The 19,743-nt window shown below is 53.7% G+C and overlaps 3 protein-coding genes across 6 annotated transcripts in view; 2 read left to right on the top strand and 1 right to left on the bottom strand.

Annotated features, from left to right (window-relative positions):
- The window catches only part of LOC142881023 (fibroblast growth factor 12-like), a 9,754-nt gene extending 3,031 nt beyond the window's left edge, over positions 1-6,723 (top strand). The window contains exons 1-5 of one of the 2 annotated variants that reach the window (XM_076015058.1): positions 1,696-2,637; positions 3,181-3,291; positions 3,377-3,480; positions 4,317-4,515; positions 4,801-6,723. In XM_076015058.1, coding sequence (XP_075871173.1) covers positions 2,445-2,637; positions 3,181-3,291; positions 3,377-3,480; positions 4,317-4,515; positions 4,801-4,988 — 795 coding nt within the window. In that variant the 5' untranslated portion in view covers positions 1,696-2,444 and the 3' untranslated portion in view covers positions 4,989-6,723. Of the gene's footprint in view, positions 1-1,695; positions 2,638-3,180; positions 3,292-3,376; positions 3,481-4,316; positions 4,516-4,800 lie in introns of those variants that run through there. The other variant, XM_076015060.1, reaches the window with a different exon arrangement.
- Positions 6,724-9,250: 2,527 nt separating this feature from the next.
- Positions 9,251-17,350, bottom strand: iws1 (interacts with SUPT6H, CTD assembly factor 1). Of its 3 annotated transcripts, XM_076015053.1 has the most exons (16): positions 16,893-17,349; positions 16,064-16,146; positions 14,877-15,444; positions 14,712-14,771; positions 14,391-14,622; positions 14,128-14,185; positions 13,915-14,024; positions 13,649-13,799; positions 13,480-13,562; positions 13,272-13,401; positions 12,963-13,080; positions 12,757-12,868; positions 11,351-11,407; positions 11,161-11,272; positions 10,791-10,942; positions 9,251-9,933 (listed from the first exon to the last, which is right to left on the bottom strand). In XM_076015053.1, the coding sequence occupies exons 1-15, from the start codon at positions 17,089-17,091 to the stop codon at positions 10,817-10,819; spliced, it is 2,199 nt and encodes a 732-aa protein (XP_075871168.1). In that variant the 5' UTR covers positions 17,092-17,349; the 3' UTR covers positions 9,251-9,933; positions 10,791-10,816. The 3 variants fall into 3 exon arrangements, with proteins under 3 accessions (XP_075871168.1, XP_075871167.1, XP_075871169.1); XM_076015052.1 differs by lacking the exon at positions 10,791-10,942 and having other exon boundaries at positions 16,893-17,340; XM_076015054.1 differs by lacking the exons at positions 9,251-9,933; positions 10,791-10,942; positions 11,161-11,272; positions 11,351-11,407 and adding an exon at positions 12,551-12,666 and having other exon boundaries at positions 16,893-17,350.
- Positions 17,351-17,560: 210 nt separating this feature from the next.
- wdr74 (WD repeat domain 74) lies at positions 17,561-19,289 on the top strand. The gene is made up of 2 exons (XM_076015057.1): positions 17,561-18,274; positions 18,522-19,289. The coding sequence occupies exons 1-2, from the start codon at positions 17,666-17,668 to the stop codon at positions 19,065-19,067; spliced, it is 1,155 nt and encodes a 384-aa protein (XP_075871172.1). The 5' UTR covers positions 17,561-17,665; the 3' UTR covers positions 19,068-19,289.
- The last annotated feature ends 454 nt before the right edge of the window (positions 19,290-19,743 follow it).

A 19,743-nucleotide genomic window follows, 5' to 3' on the forward strand; every position in this document is an offset into this window, starting at 1 on the left:
TGCTCTGATTGGTCTCTCCTCCCAGAGTGGGCGGGCTCTGTGTGCTGACCCGTGGGCCGCTGTGCGGCGTCCTCACTAACCACAACACCATGACTCGCTACCGCAGCCTGTTCCGACGCCTGCTGTCCACCGACAGCAAGGGGGCGCCGTCAGAGGGAGACAAAGGCGGTGCCGCCAGAGAGAGCAGCCCGACAGGTGAGTGTGTGGGTGGGGGCCTCGCCTGTTGCCCCGGTCACATGACCTGACCACCGCATGTTTAACCTGTTCATATGTTCAGAATCCAGACGTCACTAAAGTTAGAATAACACACGTACACATACACACATTCTCGTTTACTGGTCCCAGAGAGACAGTGTATATAGAGGGTCCTACTGGGAACCACCCTTTCCAAATGAGATACCACACACACACACACACACACACACACACACACACACACACACACACAGTGCTAGCTTGTCTCTGGCAGGGTCACATGACCACAGGGTATAAATATCAGTGTTAAAATGTGATCGGCTGTCATGTACACTGAGCAGGTGTAGTCTGCCCGGCAACACAGATCAGCCGCCAGTTATTGATGATGACACTGGTGCTGGTGTGGGTGGGTGTCCACTAGTGGGTGCTACATATTTAGCAGGCAGCAGTCTTCCTGTTGCTGAGAGACAGTGGGTGTGGCCGACCAATTAGCTCACAGCACAGGCTGGTGTAGCTCTGTGTTAAGTCTTGGTGACTCTGCTCCTCTTTTTTTTCTCAGCATCAACCAACAGCTGAGTCATCATGATGACGTTAGACACCACACCACCACCAGGGGCAGATAGCGCTGGGACAGGAAGAGCAGCCTAGTCAAAATAATAGCTTTGATGGTTCAGAATTCAGGGGTGTCAAACTCAAATACACAGTGGGAAATTTAAAATTTAAAACTTGGATAAAGTCACAATGAACCTTTTTATCTTGAAGTTTGGCTTAAACACTGAACATGACACAAGCAAAGCTCAATACTATACAAAAAAAACCGTAATATTTCATCATAATTCACAATTAAAATCAAAATAAAAAAAACTCATCAAAATAAATCAGATGTAAATTAAAATTGTATGGGCCTTTTTTTATTTGCAGACATCTGATTTAAATTTCAACAATAACCTTTTTCCACGGGCTAATGATAAATGTAAAAATAAAACGACAACAATATACCCAAATATTTTTTGAAAGGATTTTCTAACAGCAGAGCATTCTGGGATTTGTAGTGCTAGTGGTTACATATGCTGTATAATATCAGCAGGCCAGTAGCTCTAGCAGTGACATAATTACACAGTAGGCCAAATTTGGCCCGCGAGCCAGAGTTTGACACCAATGCTCAATGGGCAGCACAACAGGTGCAACACACACTGGCAGCAACCTGAGCTGCTGTGTGTGTGTGTGTGTGTGTGTGTGTGTGTGTGTGTGCTGACTTACTCCCAGAATCCCTGAAGTGCTGTCCAGTCATGTGACCACAGCTGAGAGGAGCAGGACAGAAGAGGCTGTGTGGTCTGCAGATGGCCAGTCGGGGGCGCGCCTTCACTCACACACACACACACACACACACACACACACACACACACACAGGTCCTTCAGAGCTCCTCGTGGACCAGAGCCCCACCCACTGGTCTTCTCTGCTTGTCTGCGAGATTGTCTACCGTTATTGGTATAAGAGAGAAGGACTGTGTGCATACATTGTCTGTGTGTTTATGTTGGGGTCAAAGGTCAGCTGAGGTCTTTACCGGTTGGCCAGTGTCGATGCTGTCTGGTTGCGGCAGACTGTCGGTCTGTTTCTTCTTCGATGGTGCTTCTGTGATGTGAGCATGTGGGAACGACTCGCAGCAGCAGCAGCAGCAGCAGCAGCAGCGGCTGAGGTATTTTTAGGAGGAGCCTCCCTCTCCTCCTCCCCCTCCTCCTACAGGAGGAGAGGGGAGGGGGAGGCAGCGGGAGGAGTAGCAGCAGTAGGAGGAGGAGGAGGAGCAGGGAGCTGAGAGGAGCATCTGACTGAGCAGCAGCATCAGGAGCAGCAAGGAGGAAGAGGAGATCGCAGTGGGAGGAGGCAGCAGGAGGAGGAGCCAGCAGTGGGAGGAGCCAGCAGCAGGCAGCCGACGGCAGTGTGAGACGGGACGGCAGTCTCTCCCACACTGAGCGCGCTCCGTGGGTTGCTGCAGGGGAGCTCCATGGGGTGGACGGAGTTACCCAGCATGCACTCTGCCGTGCCGGGGCCAAGCCTCAGGGGAGCCTGCGCAGTTATTGATCACCGATCAACTCATTGATCCGTCACCGCTCTGTGACCGGAGGGGACCGACTGCGCTGCGCTCCCCCCAGTGGCCTGGAGTGGAGCTGCAGCATGTGAGGAGCCCACCGACAGCAAGAGCAGCAGCAGCAGCAGCAGCAGCAGCAGCAGCAGGAGGAGGAGGAGTCACATGGCGGCGGCCATCGCCAGCTCCCTCATCCGACAGAAGCGGCAGGCGCGCGAGTCCAACGGCGAGAAGGTAGGGGGCGCCAACAAGCGGCGCTCCAGCCCTAGCAAGGAGCCGCCCGCCCGCCGCGTCCTCAGCCTCTTCAGCAAGGTCCGTCTCTGCAGCGGCAAGAAGAAGCCCGTCCGCCGGAAACCAGGTGGGTCACCTGCTCCACCACCTGCTCCACCACCTGCTCCACCTACTCCACCTGCTAGGGTCCCAGAGTTGCAGCAGGCTGGCCAGCAGGGGGCGTGGTGCTCACTGGTGGAGCCATGATACGATCGTCAGCTGGGCGTCATCAGAAGATCTGTGAAGAAGTTGTTCCAAAGGCTAGAAGTGATGTGTGTGTGTGGATACACCGGCGTGTGTGTGTGTGTGTGTCTGGGTGAGTGTTAAGTAGAGCACCGTGCTCCACATTAGCACCTCTGTCTATTTCTGCTGGAACGAGGAGTCTTGATGTCCCACATTGTGACTGAGGTGTGCGTGTGCGTGTGTGTGTGTGTGTGTGTGTGTACAGTATGTGTGCGCATGTGTGTGCGTTGAACCCCTCCAGCCACTGGGTGGCAGTGTGACCAGATGTATTCTCCCGTTTCTCTACATGTGGTTCATTGCTGCTGCTTGTTGTGGTAAATACTGATGAAGTCATCAACTGTGTGTGTGTGTGTGTGTGTGTGTGTGTGTGTGTGTGTGTGTGTGTCAGAGCCGCAGCTGAAGGGCATCGTGACTCGTCTCTTCAGTGAGCAGGGTTTCTACCTGCAGATGCAGCCTGATGGCACCGTGGGCGGCAACAAGGACGAGAACAGTGACTACAGTGAGTCGCACACACACACACACACACACACACACACACACACAGAGCCGGCGCTGACCTCTGACCACTGACCCGTGACCTGCAGCTCTGTTCAACCTGATCCCGGTGGGGCTGAGGGTGGTGGCCATCCAGGGCGTGAAGGCGGAGCTCTACGTGGCCATGAACGCCGAGGGCTTCCTGTACACCTCGGTGAGTGTGCTGCTGCTCCTGCAGGGGGCGCCAGAGAGAGAACCGTCCCCCCTCCCACTGGAGGGACCGGCGTGCAGCCGCCCGTGATGGGAGGGTGGGGAGGGCGAGCTGAGGAGGGTGGAGTCATGAATGATGGAGGAGGAGCAGCACTCAGCATCAATAATTCAGCCTCTGGCTCCGCCCATAAAACTTTAACCAACCCGCCGTCCTCCAGGGGATGGAAGCAGGGGGTGGGCGGAGTTAGAGCTGCTGCTGCTGCTGCTGCTTCACACTGCAGGGGGCGGAGTCCCATGACCACAGCATCGCCAGCATCACCACTGGTGTTTGACCGTGTGACATGACTGAGGCTCCGCCCCCACTGACCATGTGACACAACTGAGGCTCCGCCCCTTGACTGACCATGTGACATGACTGAGACTCCACCACCACTGACCATGTGACACAACTGAGGCCCCGCCCCTTGACTGACCATGTGACATGATGAGGCTCCAATCCCCGCCCGAAGGTCCGCCCACATTGACCATGTTACACGACTGAAGCTCCACCCCCTGACTTATCATGTGACATGATGAGGCTCCACCCCCTACTGTGGCTCTGCCCTGTGACTAACCATGTGACCTGGCATCACAGCAGGGATTTGAGAACAGTGTGTCTGCAGGGCTGGTGTAGCAGGAAGTGACATCACTGGCCCAAAGTTCAAATAACTTGAGTTTGAAGTTAATTCAACTTTACTGGTTGTTATTTTAACTTTAGCGTCGTCTGAATTATTGTCAGTGTTAAGACAATACACTAAGTGCGCGTGTGTGTGTGTGTGTGTGTGTGTGTGTGTGTGTCAGGATGTGTTCACGGCCGAGTGTAAGTTCAAGGAGTCAGTGTTTGAGAACTACTACGTCATCTACTCGTCCACGCTGTACCGGCAGCACGAGTCGGGCCGGGCCTGGTTCCTGGGTCTCAACAAGGACGGCGTGGTGATGAAGGGGAACCGCGTCAAGAAGACCAAACCCTGCTCACACTTTGTCCCTCGGCCTATCGAGGGTGAGAGACACACACACACACACACACACACTCTTAGTGTAACGTCTCAACACTAACAATAATTCAGATGTCACCAAAGTTAAAATAACACACACACACACACACATACTTGTTTATGTGGCCCAGTGAGACAGTAGACATAAGAGGTGCCTCCTGGACCACTCTTTCTAAATGAGATACCACACACACACACACACACACACACACACACACACAGTGTGCACTGCTCTGTATAGTGTCATTGTGTGACACTGCTGTTTGTGTGTGTGTGTGTGTGTGTGACAGTGTGCATGTACAAGGAGCCGTCGCTGCACGAGCTGGAGGAGCTACAGAAGGCGTCCCGGAGCCCCACCCTCAACGGCCAGGAGGGGGCCCAGAACGGCGAGGACGACCACGAGCAGCAGCAGCAGGGCGTGGGGGAGGGGTTTGGGGAGGGGGAGGGGCAGGACTGCACAGAGCAGAACGGCTCATAGCTTGCCCCCCCCCCCCCCCCCGAGCAGGAGCGGGACGCCCCCCCACCCCCTGCCCCCCCACCCCCCTCGTCTGACCGACCCAGTACCTCTTTCCAACGACGATGACCACGAAACGACCGCCCAGAAGAGAAGAACCAGGAAGTTCCGCCCTCTCCTGTCCAAATGTGTCCAATCAAAAAGGGGGAGGGGCTTGTTTCCCAGAGGACGCTGGCCGATGGACATTTTATGCAAACGTCCTGCCGACACGAGTCACCGCCGCCATCCTTGCCGCCACATCTGGACAGAAAGCTTTAAGCCATGTGTGAACCTCACTTCCTGTCACGCCTTCATCGCCGCCTTTATCACCGCCGCCGCCGCCGCCGTCCAGACTGTCGCACTGCCACACACCGCTTCGTCTCCCTCTTCCAATCAGGAAGAGCCTCTTGCCGTTTCTTCCCGCTTTTTCTCATCTCTTCCTGGAGCCGCGGACGGACTTCCTGTTTAGTGCCGCCGAGTTTGGAGATGGATCGTCAGCTTTCAGCGTCACTTCCTGCCAAAGACGCGTCAGTCTGCCCCCTGGTGGTCGGCAGGCGGAAAAACCCAAAGATGGCTTGGGAGTCTCTGCAGGTTCCTGTTTGCTCTGCTGAGGAGGCAGAAGCTCCGCCCACTGCTGCAAACCTGTGGCGGTGTGAACGCCGTCTTTGTTTTGGTCCAGGAAACAGGAAGTGAAAACTGAAAACTGCAGATTGTCTGGACTGACTCGCGATGCTCCAAAAACATTTTTTTTTCACTGTGCATGATGTTGGTATAATGATGTCATTATCATGTGACACGGCATGTATTCAAACACTTTGGTTATGTCACTGCCTTAGCATGCGAAGCTCTGACTGGTGCACTTTTGCAAAGGGGTGGGGCTGACCCGAATGAGCAGCGAGAGGAGGTTCGGCCAATCATAGCGGAGAGGCAGCCTGACGATGTCAGCAGCGTTAGGCTGCATTTCCTGTCGGTGCTCACCGGGGGCCCCCTGTGGTCACACGGTGCACTTACAAGAAGTGCCGTTTGCTTTTTCGACTGAACGATTGTGATTATTGTGGCTCGACGACGTTTCCGACGTTGATTATTGATTATTGGTTATTGGCACAGCTGCAGGTTTCAGTCTGTGATCACGTGGTTCCAGGTAAACATCAACTTCCTGTTTTTGTGTCAGTCTAACGATCTGCGCTGTATTCAGAGACCCTGGAAATCAGAGCGTTGCTGATGTCAGACTGAAGCAGGGCCTGGTGACATCATTTGTTTATCTGCCTCGATTATTATTTCTGACCATTTCCTGTCTGCGACGCCGACAGCAAGCAGGGGGAGGTGGGCGGAGTCAGGTTGGGAAGAAATGTATGAGCGGAGGCACCTGCTGAACCAATCACAATCCACCACACCACGCCTCAGAAAGTCTTCCAGTGGAGGGAGGGGGTGACCAGTGAATGTTACTACACCATCGCCCTTCCTGCCACGCCCACTTCTGCCACTTTGCCACCCTCGTGTTGCCCTGATATCCTGCCCATCATGCTGCTCCTGGTCCTCCACACAGGTTCAACCGCAGTTTAACTCTAGTTTAACCCCGGTTTTACCCCAGTTTTACTTTAGTTATTTCTGGTTTAACCTCAGTTTAATTCTATTTTAGCCTGTTTATCTCTGGTTTAACCCCAGTTTATCTCTGGTTTAACCCCAGTTTAACTATGGTTTAAGTTCAGTTTATCTCTGGTTTAACCCCAGTTTTACATTTTGTTATTTCTGGTTTAACCTCAGTTTAATTCTATTTTAGCCTGTTTATCTCTGGTTTATCACCAGTTTAGCTTTGGTTTAACCCCAGTTTAACTCTGGTTTAAATTCAGTTTATCTCTGGTTTAACCCCAGTTTAACTCTGGTTTAACCCAAGTATAACTCTGGTTTTAAGCCTAAATTTAACTCTGGTTTAACCTCACTTTAACTCTGGGTTAACCTCCAGTTTTGTCGGGTTGGTCTGTGATAGTTTCATTTTAAAACTCTTCTTGAATCTTCAGTCTTCACAGTAAACAAGCACAAACTCCCATTGGCCCTAAACGCCACATTCCACTGTAGGTGATTTTTTTTTCTCCCGCGCTGCCTTCGGGTGCTGCTGGACAGACGGACTGCAGATTTGAGCTGAAGGCAGGCCGCCCCATCAACAGAGCGTCATTATGCTAAACTCCATGTGGCCTGTGGAGGGCGCCATCATTACAACTTAGACTATGATGTGGTCACTGCGCGCGCTACTGTACCTAGCGCGACATCATCGTGTGTCCAAAAACGAGCAGAGGCATGATGGGTAGGCATCGGCCGTCACGATAGGTGCGATGACTGAAGGGGGGTGGGGCCACGTTGAATATCTCCATCTCTGTTTGTGTTGCTGATGTTTGCACCTCTTTGTAAAACGCATCATATACTAGATCACATGATGCGCAGCAGGATGAAAAAAATAATTCAATAAACAGGAAATGGAAACAAGCTGCCGTGTCCGCTGTTTACTGGTATTACTGGTCTCTGCAGTCGCCACAGGAAGCCAGGAGAAGCCAGCAGGCTAAAACCGTGGCTCATCTTCCGTACTGGACCTCCAATGGACCGGCTCCACACACCACAGGTCCAGACAGCAGGAGATTTAGCCCTCTGTTTACACCCTCCCCTCTGCCTCGACTGCCGTGTGTCCGTGTTGCATTTGTGTCTGCTGTTTTTTTTTTTTTTGCGGCGCCCGTGTTGATATTGTGAGCAAGGAGGACTGACAGGCTAAAATACCCGCGCTGATATAAATACACCTCTCACGTTGTCCCCGACTTTATTCATTTTTAATGGAGAGGATGCAAAAAGCATCGGCGCACCACTGAAGAACCAAGCTGAAAGTTTCCAGCGACATGAGCAGGAGAAGAAGATTTTCCATCAGGACCAAGCGAAGGGAAGGAGACGACCTCAACAGAGCCATCAACCGCCAGCACCTCTGCACTTCCTGTCTGCATTTCCTCCGCACTTCCCGTCTGCGTTTCCTCCGCACTTCCTGGTCTGTGTTTCCTCCGTGGTCGGTGTCCCCGTTAGCTCGCGTGTTCGTCTTAAGCATTTGGCACAGAAGCGTTCCCACAGTGATTCTGCAACTGCATTCCACTGACTGACTGACGGAGGTGGAACGCTACAGCTCTCTGGCACATCCTGGTGGCAACCAGAAGAAGTACACAAACTCAGCTTTTGATTCTCACACAGGAGATAAACAACTTGCTGGTTACAGACATGAATTTTGCAACACTTCTGCTGCTGCACAAATGTGTGTAAAAACATGTCAGTAACTTCCTGTAACCTTCAGCATCTTCTTCAAACCGTTGTCTGTTACAAGCATCCATCCATTTCCAATCCCCCACTTCTTCCTGAGCTCAGGAGCCTCTCCCAGCGGTCGCAGGGCGACGCCCTGGACCAGTGGCCACTTTATTGGGGCCACATGGAGACCAACAACCATTCACACTCACACACACATACACGCATGTTTTTTGGACCGTGGGAGAGAACCCACACAGACACAGGCAGAACATGCAAACTCCACACAGAAAGGCCCCAGGCCCAGAATTGAATCCACAACCTTCTGTGCTGTGAGGCAGCAGCGCTACAGTGAAATGAAGAGTTGAATACTGAAGGATGAAGGAGGGGCGGGGGGGGGCAGTGCTCAGAGCTTCTGCAGGGGTGCTGACTAAAGTGTCCGCAATGGGCTGCATTGTGAGACGCACACGTTCTGTGCCTTGCTCAAGGTTTCGTGTTCTTATTGACAGAAACCACGAGCTGATTGGGTAAAAAAAGAAAAAAAAAAAAGACTTGCTTACTATAAATATCTTAAAGCTAAATTTGCTTCACGTTAGTGTTGTATCTAAATTCTCTCCATGTTAACAGATTTTTTTTAAATTGATGCCTATATACTTTATAAATATATATATATATATATATATATATATATTTTCAACATACACCGCAGTTTCATTAAGCCGTCACCCTCGTCCCGCTCACCTGTTGCTCCGTTCCTTTGCTGATTGGCTGAGATCCAATGGTCCTGGCCTGGAGGAGGGGATGTTTTCTGGTAGGGTGATGGTCTCTATCGCCCCCTACAGTTCAGACTCAAGCAACACCAAGTTCAACGTTTGGACACTTTGTACATCGTGTGTTGGTGTTGTGTGGAGCACAGGGGTCATGTGACCTCCGGCCAGCAGGGGTCCCTCTAACCAGCAGGTGACACAGGCGAGTTTGAGAAGTCTTTATTTAAGAAAAGCATCATTTCATCCACAACAGTGCACAAAGACTCATCTGCCAGGTCTGGCGCCGCCTGCAGGCAGGACACGGCTTCACACACTGTGTCACCACCAGCATGGGAGAGACGTGGTAGCAGAACCGCTAACCTGAGCTAACTCATTAGCTCGCCATGGGGGTTTGTCGTCTTAACGACAGAACATTAGCGCCACCTCTGGTTCGAGCTCAGCTAACCTTAGCCTTAGCATCTATACCCCTGCCAAGACCATCAAGTGGAGGCTAGGATTAGCCGCGAGCTAACCCAGACATTCTTAGAGAGAGAAAAAACAAAAACAAAAATCAATACCACCCGGCCCCTCCCCCCCGCACTACCGAAGGCTAACTTTAGCGTCAAGAAGCTAAAGAGACTGCTACCGCTAGCAGTGGCTGGGTGATTTGGTTGCTTCCACCCAGATGTTTGAAGCCAGCGTGGCTGCGGGAGGCGGACCTGGACCTGGCGACGAAGGCGGAGTTAAAACGAGAAACCACAGAAGAAAAAGAAGAGGGCGGGTGAGGATCAGAGCGGCATGCGGTTCCCCTCCACACTGATCTTGACGGCGTGGCCCGGCTTGGTGAGGCGGCGGATGTCGGCGAACCTCCTCATCTGCTTATCGACACGGGACATACCCTTCTTCACCGCACCCTGCAGGGGACACACACACACACACACACACACACACACACACACACACACACACACACACACACACACACACACACACACACACACAGTCACATGGTGGCCTGCTTCAACACAAACCTGCTGGTTAGCCACGCACCAGGGTGAGTCACTGCAAACTGGCCCCGCCTCCCCAATCAATCAATCAAAGTTTATTTGTAAAGCACCTTGCATTCACAAAGTGCAACCCAAGGTGTTTGACAAAAATTAAAAGTAAAATAAAAATAAAGATAAAAAAAACAACATTCAACTGAAGTGCTGTAGTCAATTAAAACGCACACAAGTTATGACTCCTCCCCCACACCACAGAAACAGGCAGTAATAAAAGAAAAATATGGCAGGGCACTGAGCAACCATAAGAGGAAACAGCCACCAGGGGGCATCATCCAGGATGAGGACACCCCACCCAGTGTAGAGGCCCACCCTTAGCCCGCAAGGAAGCACTGGAGTAAAAACTAAATAACTTGGATAAAATACAATGAATAATAATAATAATAATAATAATAATAATAATTTAAAAAAATAATAATTAAAAATTAATAAAAATCTCAAATGACAAACTGGCCCCGCCCCCCAATCACCTGAGCCCCAGTCTGCCCGGCAACAGGTTCAGGGTTCACCTGCCATGGGTTAGCATGAGTGTTAGCGTGCCTGGTACGGTGGCTTTATTGGAGCAACATTAGTTGCAAAAGCGCATCTCAATCTGTGTGAACGAGATTTAAGAAATGCATTCGCAAGTCAAGTTACTGCGATAAAAACCCCGTAGCGTCAGCTCCGACAGGACACCGGCTCTCCGCCGTCCACCACCATGCAGGACTTACTGCCCCCTGCAGGCCGGCAGCAGGAACTACAGGGGCATCCTGTTGCCCTCTACGCTGATCTTGACGGCGCCTTGCGGCCGTTTCATTTTCCGCTGCTCGGCGAAGCGGCGCTTGTGCTTCTCCAGCCGGCTGAGGCCTTTCTTACAGCCGCTCTACAGTAGAGGGGGAAGGACCAATCACAGCTTAGCTTCAGCGACCTCACTTCCTGGTTGGCTGGAACAGCGCTGACGCACTCGGTTCAGGAACAGAGGAGAAGTCGATGAGACCACGTGGTCTTCAGCGGTCTTCAGTTGCACTGCACTGCGGGACTCCGCCTCCCCCAGCCTCCCTTCCTCCTCTCCCCAAGGCCCCGCCCCCCTCCTCCACTCACCCGGCTGGACTCCATCTCCACGTTCCATTTGGGCCGGACCACGTAGTCTTTGTTGGAGGGCATGGGGACGCGGGCTCTGGCACAGAAGCCGGGGTCGCCGGGTCGCAGTGCTCTGTGGAGGGCGAGCGCAGCGATTAGCATTATCTTTAGCAGGGGCAGGCCAGCAGGGGGCGCTGTGCTGTGCACTCACTTCTCCTCCCCGGTCAGCTGCTTCTCCAGGTCCCTGCGAGGCGTCTGGCCTCCGGAGCTGCAGACAGGAAGCAGGAAGTCAGGATCGGCGCCCGCTCGGCTAACCTTGTTAGCATGTTAGCACCTAGCCGTCTAGGCTGATTCACACCAAAAGCGTCTGCGACGTGGAAACCGCGTTTCAGGCGTATTGAAAGAAAACGAGTCAAACAAAACTCCTGGCTGAGCATCGCTGGGTGGAAAAAATAAAACCAATAATAAACCAAACCGCTGGTAGCAGAGAAAATGCAGCTATTTAAAGTTCATCTGCATTTTGTTCATTGTAGTGTCAGATTTAAAGTGAAATCTGCTTTTTCGTTTAACGGCCGAACTGACCGGTGTTGAAGTCGATACGTCATGTTGATGTTTCACAATAAAATACAGCAGCACATAGAAACAACACTAAATACAGTCAGATTGAATATGATGATGAAAATCAACCGGATCCACCAAGATTTTACATCATCGACTTCCTGCCTGAACGATTCCACCTGCTGATACACCTGAGGGTGGATAGATAGATAGATACTAGATAGATAGATACTAGATAGATAGATAAATACTAGACGGATAGATAGATAAATAGATACTGGACAGATAGATACTAGATAGATAGATAGATAGATACTAGATAGATAAATAGATACTGGACAGATAGATACTAGATAGATAGATAGATAGATAGATAGATAGATAGATAGATAGATAGATACTGAACAGATAGATACTAGATAGATAGATAGATAGATAGATACTAGATAGATAGATAAATACTAGATAGATAAATACGGAATAATTCCGCCTGCTTCGATTGATGCGGTCGCAACGCGGGCAGCGGGAAAAAAAACCCACCCGTGTGTTTCTCCAGAGCGGCTTTAGTCGTTGGTTTCACGCCTGCACCGCCCCCTGGTGGTGTGAACTTGCACACTGACTTTAAGGGACCGCTGCGGAGCTGTGAACGCCCCGCAGATGCTTTCGGTGTGAATTGGGGGTTAGCGTGTTACATCGGCGAAACCAAACCAGGAGGGGGCGCTGCAGGGAAGGCAGGCCTGCCTGCGTCGCCGCCATGATGCGTTCACACAATGTTAGTTCCCCCCCCCCCGCACGACAGTCAAGTCAAAGAGAAGAAAACGCAGTGTGAGCATTGTGGGTAATTGCGCCTTCCCACAGAAGCGGGTTTGGACCAATCAGAGCAGAGCACATCACGCCATGCTCAGACTCAACCTGCAGGGTGGGGAGAAGACGTCGGGCTCCTCGGCCCGCTCCACCTTCTGAGGCGTGCTGGTGGGTGTGGGAGGGGGACAGGAAGTGAAGGAGGAAGCAGCAGGAAGTGTGTGTGTGTGGGTGCGTGTGTGGTGGGCGGAGCCTCACCTGAGGCGCCGCCTCTGAGGCATCTGCTGCTCCAGGTCCCTCTGCTGGCGCTCCTCCCTCGTCATCCCCTTGTAGTTGGAGGTGAGGCCGAAGATGGGCCGCGACCACTCGTCTGAGAGTCACACACACACACACACAGAGTCAGAGAGGGACGGGGCTAGTTGGCTGAGTGGGCGGGGCCAGGTGGCGAGTGGGCAGGGCCTCACTGATGAGCTTGAGCGCCAGGTCCTTGTTGCTGCGCGACTCTTTGGGGTGTTTGTAGAGGAACATGACGGCCCGGCCGATGCCGCTGTGCTTCAGGGTCTCCTGGCTCACGCTGGGCAGCTGCACACACACACACACACACACACACACACACACACACACACACACACACACACACACACACACACACACACACACACACACACACACACACACACACACACACACACACACACACACACACACACACACACACACAGTCAGCACCTGGTTCTGCTCCCTCCCTCTGACTCCTCCCCGCTCCCTCTGACCTCCATGAGGATCCGCAGCAGCTCCTCTCTGATCCTCAGGGCCGGCAGAGACTTGTCGGGCAGCGGGCTGATCCACTCCCTGATGGCCGTCATCACGCCGCTGTCGATGAACGTCTCCTTCAGGTCCTGCCTGAGGGACACGGGGGGGGGGTCAGAGCAGCCTGCAGCGCCCCCCACTGGTGGAAAAACAAAGTCCAGGACAGCTTACTTCTTGAGGTGCATGACGACGTGCGGCAGCAGGGTCAGTTTCTTCAGCGCCGGCTTCTTGGCTGCGTTCAGCGTCCGGTCCTCCTGTGGAGGGGGCAGGGCAGACAGTCAGCTTCGGAGTGGGGTGGGAGGGTGCGGTGTTCAGGGGGGAGGGGGGGGGGGGTCCTGACCTCGGCGGCCTCGGTCATCTTGGTGATCATGGCGCTGACCACGTCGTCGGCGTCGCTGATGAAGGTCCCTCCGTCACGGTGCCTCCTCTTCTTGCTGCTCATGGCCTTCTTCTTGGCCAGCATGATGTCAAAGTCCGACATGAAGCTGGTGCTGCTCACACACAGAGAGAGAGAGAGAGAGAGAGAGAGAGAGAGAGAGAGAGAGAGAGAGTCAGTGCTACGACCTTTGACCCTTGACCCCTGGTGGCGCTGGTGGTGCTGCTCACTCCTGCCCGCCGTGGCCGACGCCCTCGTCCGAGTCGGAGTCGTCCTGCTGAGGCCTCTGCGGCGGCCGCGACTCCTTCCTGTCGGCGTCCAGGTCCTCCTGGTTGAAGCCCTGAGGGGGGACAGGGGGGAGGGGAGCGGAGTCTGTTTAGAGCGGGGGAGAGGGAGCGGGGGTGTGGGGTGGAGAAAGAGGTGGAGACCACCCCGGTGCTCACCGTGAACTCCTCCTCCTCCTCGTCTCCAGACTCTCCGAAGATGTCGGCGATCATCTGCCTGCAGCAGGCGGACGAACCAATCAGAAGAGAGAGACAGTGGGAGGGGCCAATCAGAGAGGAGAATATGGAAAAAAAACAAATGTGGTTTGTTCACACTGTTACACCACATCAGTGGCCACCAGGGGGCCTCCTGGTGGAGGGGACCAACGGGTTGCCCCCTGGTGGAGGTGGCACTGGGGGGCCTCCTGGTGGAGGTGACTCACTCCTCCTGGTTGTCGTCTCCAGAGTCGCTGTCGCTGCCAAACAGCGCCTTCTCGTCCTTCTTCCCCGCCGCCTCTCCCTCCGCCGCTGTCGCGTCGCCGTCCTCGCTGCCGCTGTCGGAGCCGAGCTCCCTCAGCTTGGCCGCCAGGCTGCGGTCGGGACCTGGACCACTGGCGCCACCGTCGTCGTCTGAGTTGTCGTCGTCGTCCGAAACCGCCCGACTGCGCTTCACAGCTGGGGGGAGGGGCAGAGACAGGTAGGGTGAAGGCCACGCCCCAAACTGCAGCAGGCCACGCCCCCAGAATGAGACGGGAGGGGCTCACCTGGTGTGTCGGCCGCCTCCTCGTCCTCGCTGTCTGACAGGATGGCCTTCTTCCTCTTCACTGCACAAACAAGCAAGCAATCAATCAGCTTCAGTTGTTAGCCCCCCCCCGCTGTAGTTGCTAGCCCCCAGCTGTAGTTGCTAGCCGCCAGCTCCTCCTTCCTACCTGGCGTCTCATCTTCGCTGTCCTTTGCCTCCTCCTCCTCCTGACGCTCCTCCTTTCTTGCCGGGGTCTTCCTCCTCCCCTCTTCCTCCTCGTCCTCGCTGTCAGACTGCATCACTGCCTTCCACTTCCCTCCCCCTGCCTCTGGCTCCTCCCCCTTCTCCCCCTCCTCCTCATCTTCTGAGTCCAGCTCTGTCCTCTTGCGTCTCGCCGTCGTCTCTCTGTCAGAGTCGCTGTCGGCGTTGGCAACCACCGCCGCCGTTCCTTTGGCGTCCTCGTTGTCAGAATCCGTGTCAGCAGCCGCTCTGGCCCCGCCCTCCACGTCTGAGCTGCTCCCCCTCCGATTGGAGGGTGGCGACCGCCCCGCCCCCTCACCCTCCTCCTCCTCTGCGTCTGGGGTTCTGGCTTTGACCCGTGGCTCGTCCTCGTCCTCGCTGTGGGCTGGGCCGGGAGCCTCGTCCTCAGAGTCGCTCCGCCCTCTGCGACCCTCCGCCTCCGAGTCGCTGTCGGCCGCGCCCCCCCCGCTGGTCTCCATGGCGTCGTCAGCGTCTCCCTGGTGACTGCCCTCGTCCTGCCGAGACAGCCGCCCACTTCCAGTGAGACTTGAACTCTCACCCCCTCGTTCACACCAACAGCGTCTGCAGCGCGGCCATCACAGTAAGTGTGCCTGTCCTCACCACCACCATGGGGCGGTGCGGGCGCCCGGCTGCTTTTCAGAAGTGCGCTGAAATGAGTTGCTATTCTATTTTTCACGCTTCACACGTGGCAATGTCATCAATCATTGCAGGTAGAGTCGTTCAGAGTCTGTCTATCTGTCTATCTATCTATCCATCCATCCATCCATCTATCCATCTGTCTATCTAGTCTCAGATGTATCAGCAGGTACATTTGTTCAGTATCTATATATCTAGTATCTATCCATCTATGTATCTAGAATCTATCTATACTTGGATGGAAATATCACTTTTATTTTGTGAAAGACTAATGGAAACACAGCGACAGTCAGACTAAAGGAAATTATTTGGTTTTCTCGACGAGTTCCAATCGCGTTGTCCAGGCGTCTCAATCGGAGTTCTCCAACTCTGGACTAATGCGTTTACATGCACTTCAGTTGTCCAGTCATCGTCGAACTGAAGGCAATAATTGGGTTTTCTCCGGTATCATGTGAACATGGTGACTGATTGACTGACCTCGGAGCGACGACCTCCCTCACTCAGCGCCTCTTCCTCGGAACCGCGGTGTTCGTCCTGGACTGGGGTGCCACTGCCATCATCTATCCCAAACACAAACACACACGAAGAGAGGGAGATAGCAGCCACGTGACAGTTAGCACCAGCCAATAGAGACGTGGTCGGTTCCCATGGAAACGACTCCTGCTCCTGTTCACAGTGATGCTGATGATGTGCAGAACATCGCCGTGTTACACGCGGGCACTGATGCTCCGCTACTGAACCTCCACATCACTGCCAACAATGCTACAGGGAAACGTTAGAATGGTCCCTGTGGTCCATTCTAACAGTGCTCGGCTGTTTTGACTGCAGCACTCCAGGGTGAGCGGTGATTGATTTATCTTTGTGTGTTGTGAAGTTGACTTGCCACTAAAGATTGTCAGTGGCCACGATCCGGACTAAGTCAGACACTTAACATTAAACCACAACGGTGCCAATCACCTGCCAATCAGCGACTGATGACCAGTCATGACCTGATCGAAGACGTCATGCCTGAATATATACACTTTGATCTACACGTTAACGCCGTTAGCCCAGGCTAACTAGGAGTGGAGCTAACGCTGAGAGCACAACAATTTTCCCTTTTCTATCACTTTCGTTTTTTTCAGTTTCGCTCCTGCTCTGAACTCATTAGTTGGCACAAAGCGACTGTTTCCATGGACTCGTCGGTGTCTTTACACACTGTGTTGCTGATGTAAACACTGACGATTAAAGCCAGCCGAATGTTAGCAGGAGGGTTAGCTCGCTGGCGAGCCGAACAGGAAACAAAAGCAGAGCGACGGTTCGGTACCGGAGCGGTTCCCGGACAGGAATTCGTCCTCTTCTCCTTCCATCTGTGGCAGACGGACGGTTCCCCTCTGACAGCTGGTCCCGGACCGGTTCTGTTCTCTCTGTCTCGGTCGTAAATCGTCAAAAGCCGCGAAAGAGCGCCGCACAGCAGCAGATGCTAATCTCAGCACTGCAACCAAAATGGTATGCCTCTTTAACATATACGCATGCGTGCCGTCGCCCTCTGGTGACGCACTTGTTTTCGTCTCCTTTCTTCTTCGTCTGGTTTTTATGAGGCTCGCCCAAAAGACCCACGGACTACAAAACTCTTGTTTGAATTTGACGGGAAACTCAGGTTTAGGCGAGTCGACGACTGTCGTCCTGTACAGGTTCTGTTCGGTTCGTTACGGAAGATGCCTGCTGAGTCTTTGATATTATCAAACTAGAAGACTAAGGCGTGAGTGCTGACCCCTGCTGTTGCCATCGTGTCTGGGCCGATAGTCACGGAAATATGCTTCTTCTTCTTCTTCTTCTTCTTCTTTTTAATCATTATTATAATTTATTAGTTGAAGCACAACATACATTAACATAAAGTAACACAAGATAAAATATAAAACACACCACAAATAATGGAGGAATAACGTGACCCCCCCCCCCCAAAAAAAAAAAAAAAAAAAAAAAAAATGGAATTCAACGCACTACGTCATAGACGGGCGACGCTGAGTCCGGAGGAAGACGCGTGTTGAGCCCGTGGTGGTACGAAGTTTCTGTTTGGCTTCCTCAAAGTTCGGCGCGATGGGAGACAGCAGTCGGCTGTGTTCGGTGTGGCTCGGTTCCGAGACCGGTATCCTGAAGGGGGTCAGCGTGGCCCGGAAACAGGCCTTCAACTTCTGCAACACGAGCCAGCTGAGCCGCGACCAGGAGGTCCGGGTGCTGAGCTGGGGCGACCCGGCGGAGAGCGAGCTGCTGCTGGGCGCCGTGGACGGAACCGTCCGAACTTTCAGCACCGACAAGGGCGTGTTCACCGACAGCCGGCGCTGCGGGGAGCCGGAGGAGGGCTGCTTCGCCGGGCTGGCGGCGCTGAGCGATTCGTCGCTGGTCACCTGCGTGGAGCGCGGGGCAGTGCGGGTGTGGAGGGAGGACAGCCGCGGCCCGGTGGCGGAGCTCGACGCCGGCAAGAACGTGTGTAGGATGCGGCAGAGCCCGCTGCAGCGCCACCGCGTGGCCACCGGTGGCAAGGAGAACGGCCTGAAGATTTGGGACCTGGAGCGGCCAGAGCGGCCCCTCTTCACCGCCAAGAACCTACGGGACGACTGGCTGGACCTGCGGCGGCCGCACTGGGTGAAGGACATGGCCTTCATCCCCGACTCGGAACGGGTGGTAACGTGCACAGGTTACCACCAGGTAGGTGGATTGAGAACTTCCTCTTTTCTTTTTCTTTTTTTAATGAATATATCGAATATAAAGACAGACAGACACGTTCAGTGATGTAAGATTTCCTCTCGAACCTTGTTGTATGGAAGGAAATATGGATATCCATATTTTCTCCAGTGCCGAAGTCTTTGGCACCCCCCTGTGATCACGCTGGGAACTGCTGCCACATTTTTGACACCACAGTGACATCACTTCCTGTCCCCGCCCCCCCCCACAGGTGCACGTCTTCGACCCGTCCACCCCGCAGCGCCGTCCCGTCCTGGAGCTGCAGTTCGGCGAACACCCGCTGACGGCCATGTCGCTGCCCGCTGGCGGCCACACGGTGGCAGTAGGGAATACCCAGGGCCAGATCGCCCTGCTGGACCTGAGGAAGGGCGGCGTGGTGTGCGGCTGCCTGAAGGGGCTGTCGGGCGGCGTGCGAGGCCTGCAGTGCCACGCCTCGCAGCCCCTGGTGGCCTCCTGCGGCCTGGACCGCTTCCTCCGCATCCACAGCCTGGAGGACCGTCAGCTGGTGCACAAGGTCTACCTCAAGTCCCGCCTCAACTGCCTGCTGCTGGCCACTGCGCCCCTGGAGGAGGTGGGGCGCTGGGCGGCGGCAGTGGGCGGGGCCCAGGAGGTAAAGGAGGAGGACGAGCTGAGTGGCGACGAGGTCTGGGACAACATGGACCAGGTGGAGGAGACGGCAAAGAGGAAGACGAGCGAAGAAGCAGAGGGACAGAAGAAGAAGAAGAAGAAGAAAAAAACGACGACGACGACGGAGTGAGAGGCGTTCATGGTGTGGCCTCAGTGTGGGACATTTGGGCTGCAGTCAGTTGGACACTTCTGAACCTCCGGTGTAAATACAAGTCGTGTGATTTATTTTCTGTTGTGTTTTTCGACCAGCTGGTGAGCAGCATTGGTCGTGATGTCACATGAACATCCAGATCTCCTGGAGGTGTGAATGATGATGTAACATCCTGGTGTTGAATAAAGCCTCCTTCATTTACAGACGTCTTCCTTTGAGTTGTTCCTAAGGACCTCCACCAGAGGACCTTCTCCGGAGGACCTACAGCATAGGAACTTATCCTGAGGACCTCCTCCAGAGGACCTCTTCCAGAGGTCTTACTTCTGAGGACCTCCATGAGAGGACCTCCACCAGAGGTTGGACCGGTCTCCTGAGTTCCAGGTTCTTCAGGAGAAAGACAAACATATTGTGCTGCCTCATCCACTCTGGTCTCCAGTCAGACCTCCAGCTCACCAGATGAGGGGAAAACTCCTCCCAGGATGAAGGTCTAAAGAAGACCACAGTGTGCTGTGTAAACAGGATCTGTCTCAGTAGCCTGATGTCCTGCAGGAGGAGATGAAGGTTGAAGACAGACAAAAAGAAATCATCAGTTGTCCCCCTCGTTCTTTTCTGCTCAATATTCTGTTGTGCATTTACATTTTTAACAATATTGATG

The sequence above is a fragment of the Nelusetta ayraudi genome, unplaced genomic scaffold (assembly GCF_046127955.1).
Source record: "Nelusetta ayraudi isolate G7.1 ecotype Tasmania unplaced genomic scaffold, CSIRO-AGI_Nayr_v1 ptg000175l, whole genome shotgun sequence".
Classification (NCBI taxonomy): Eukaryota; Metazoa; Chordata; class Actinopteri; order Tetraodontiformes; family Monacanthidae; genus Nelusetta; species Nelusetta ayraudi.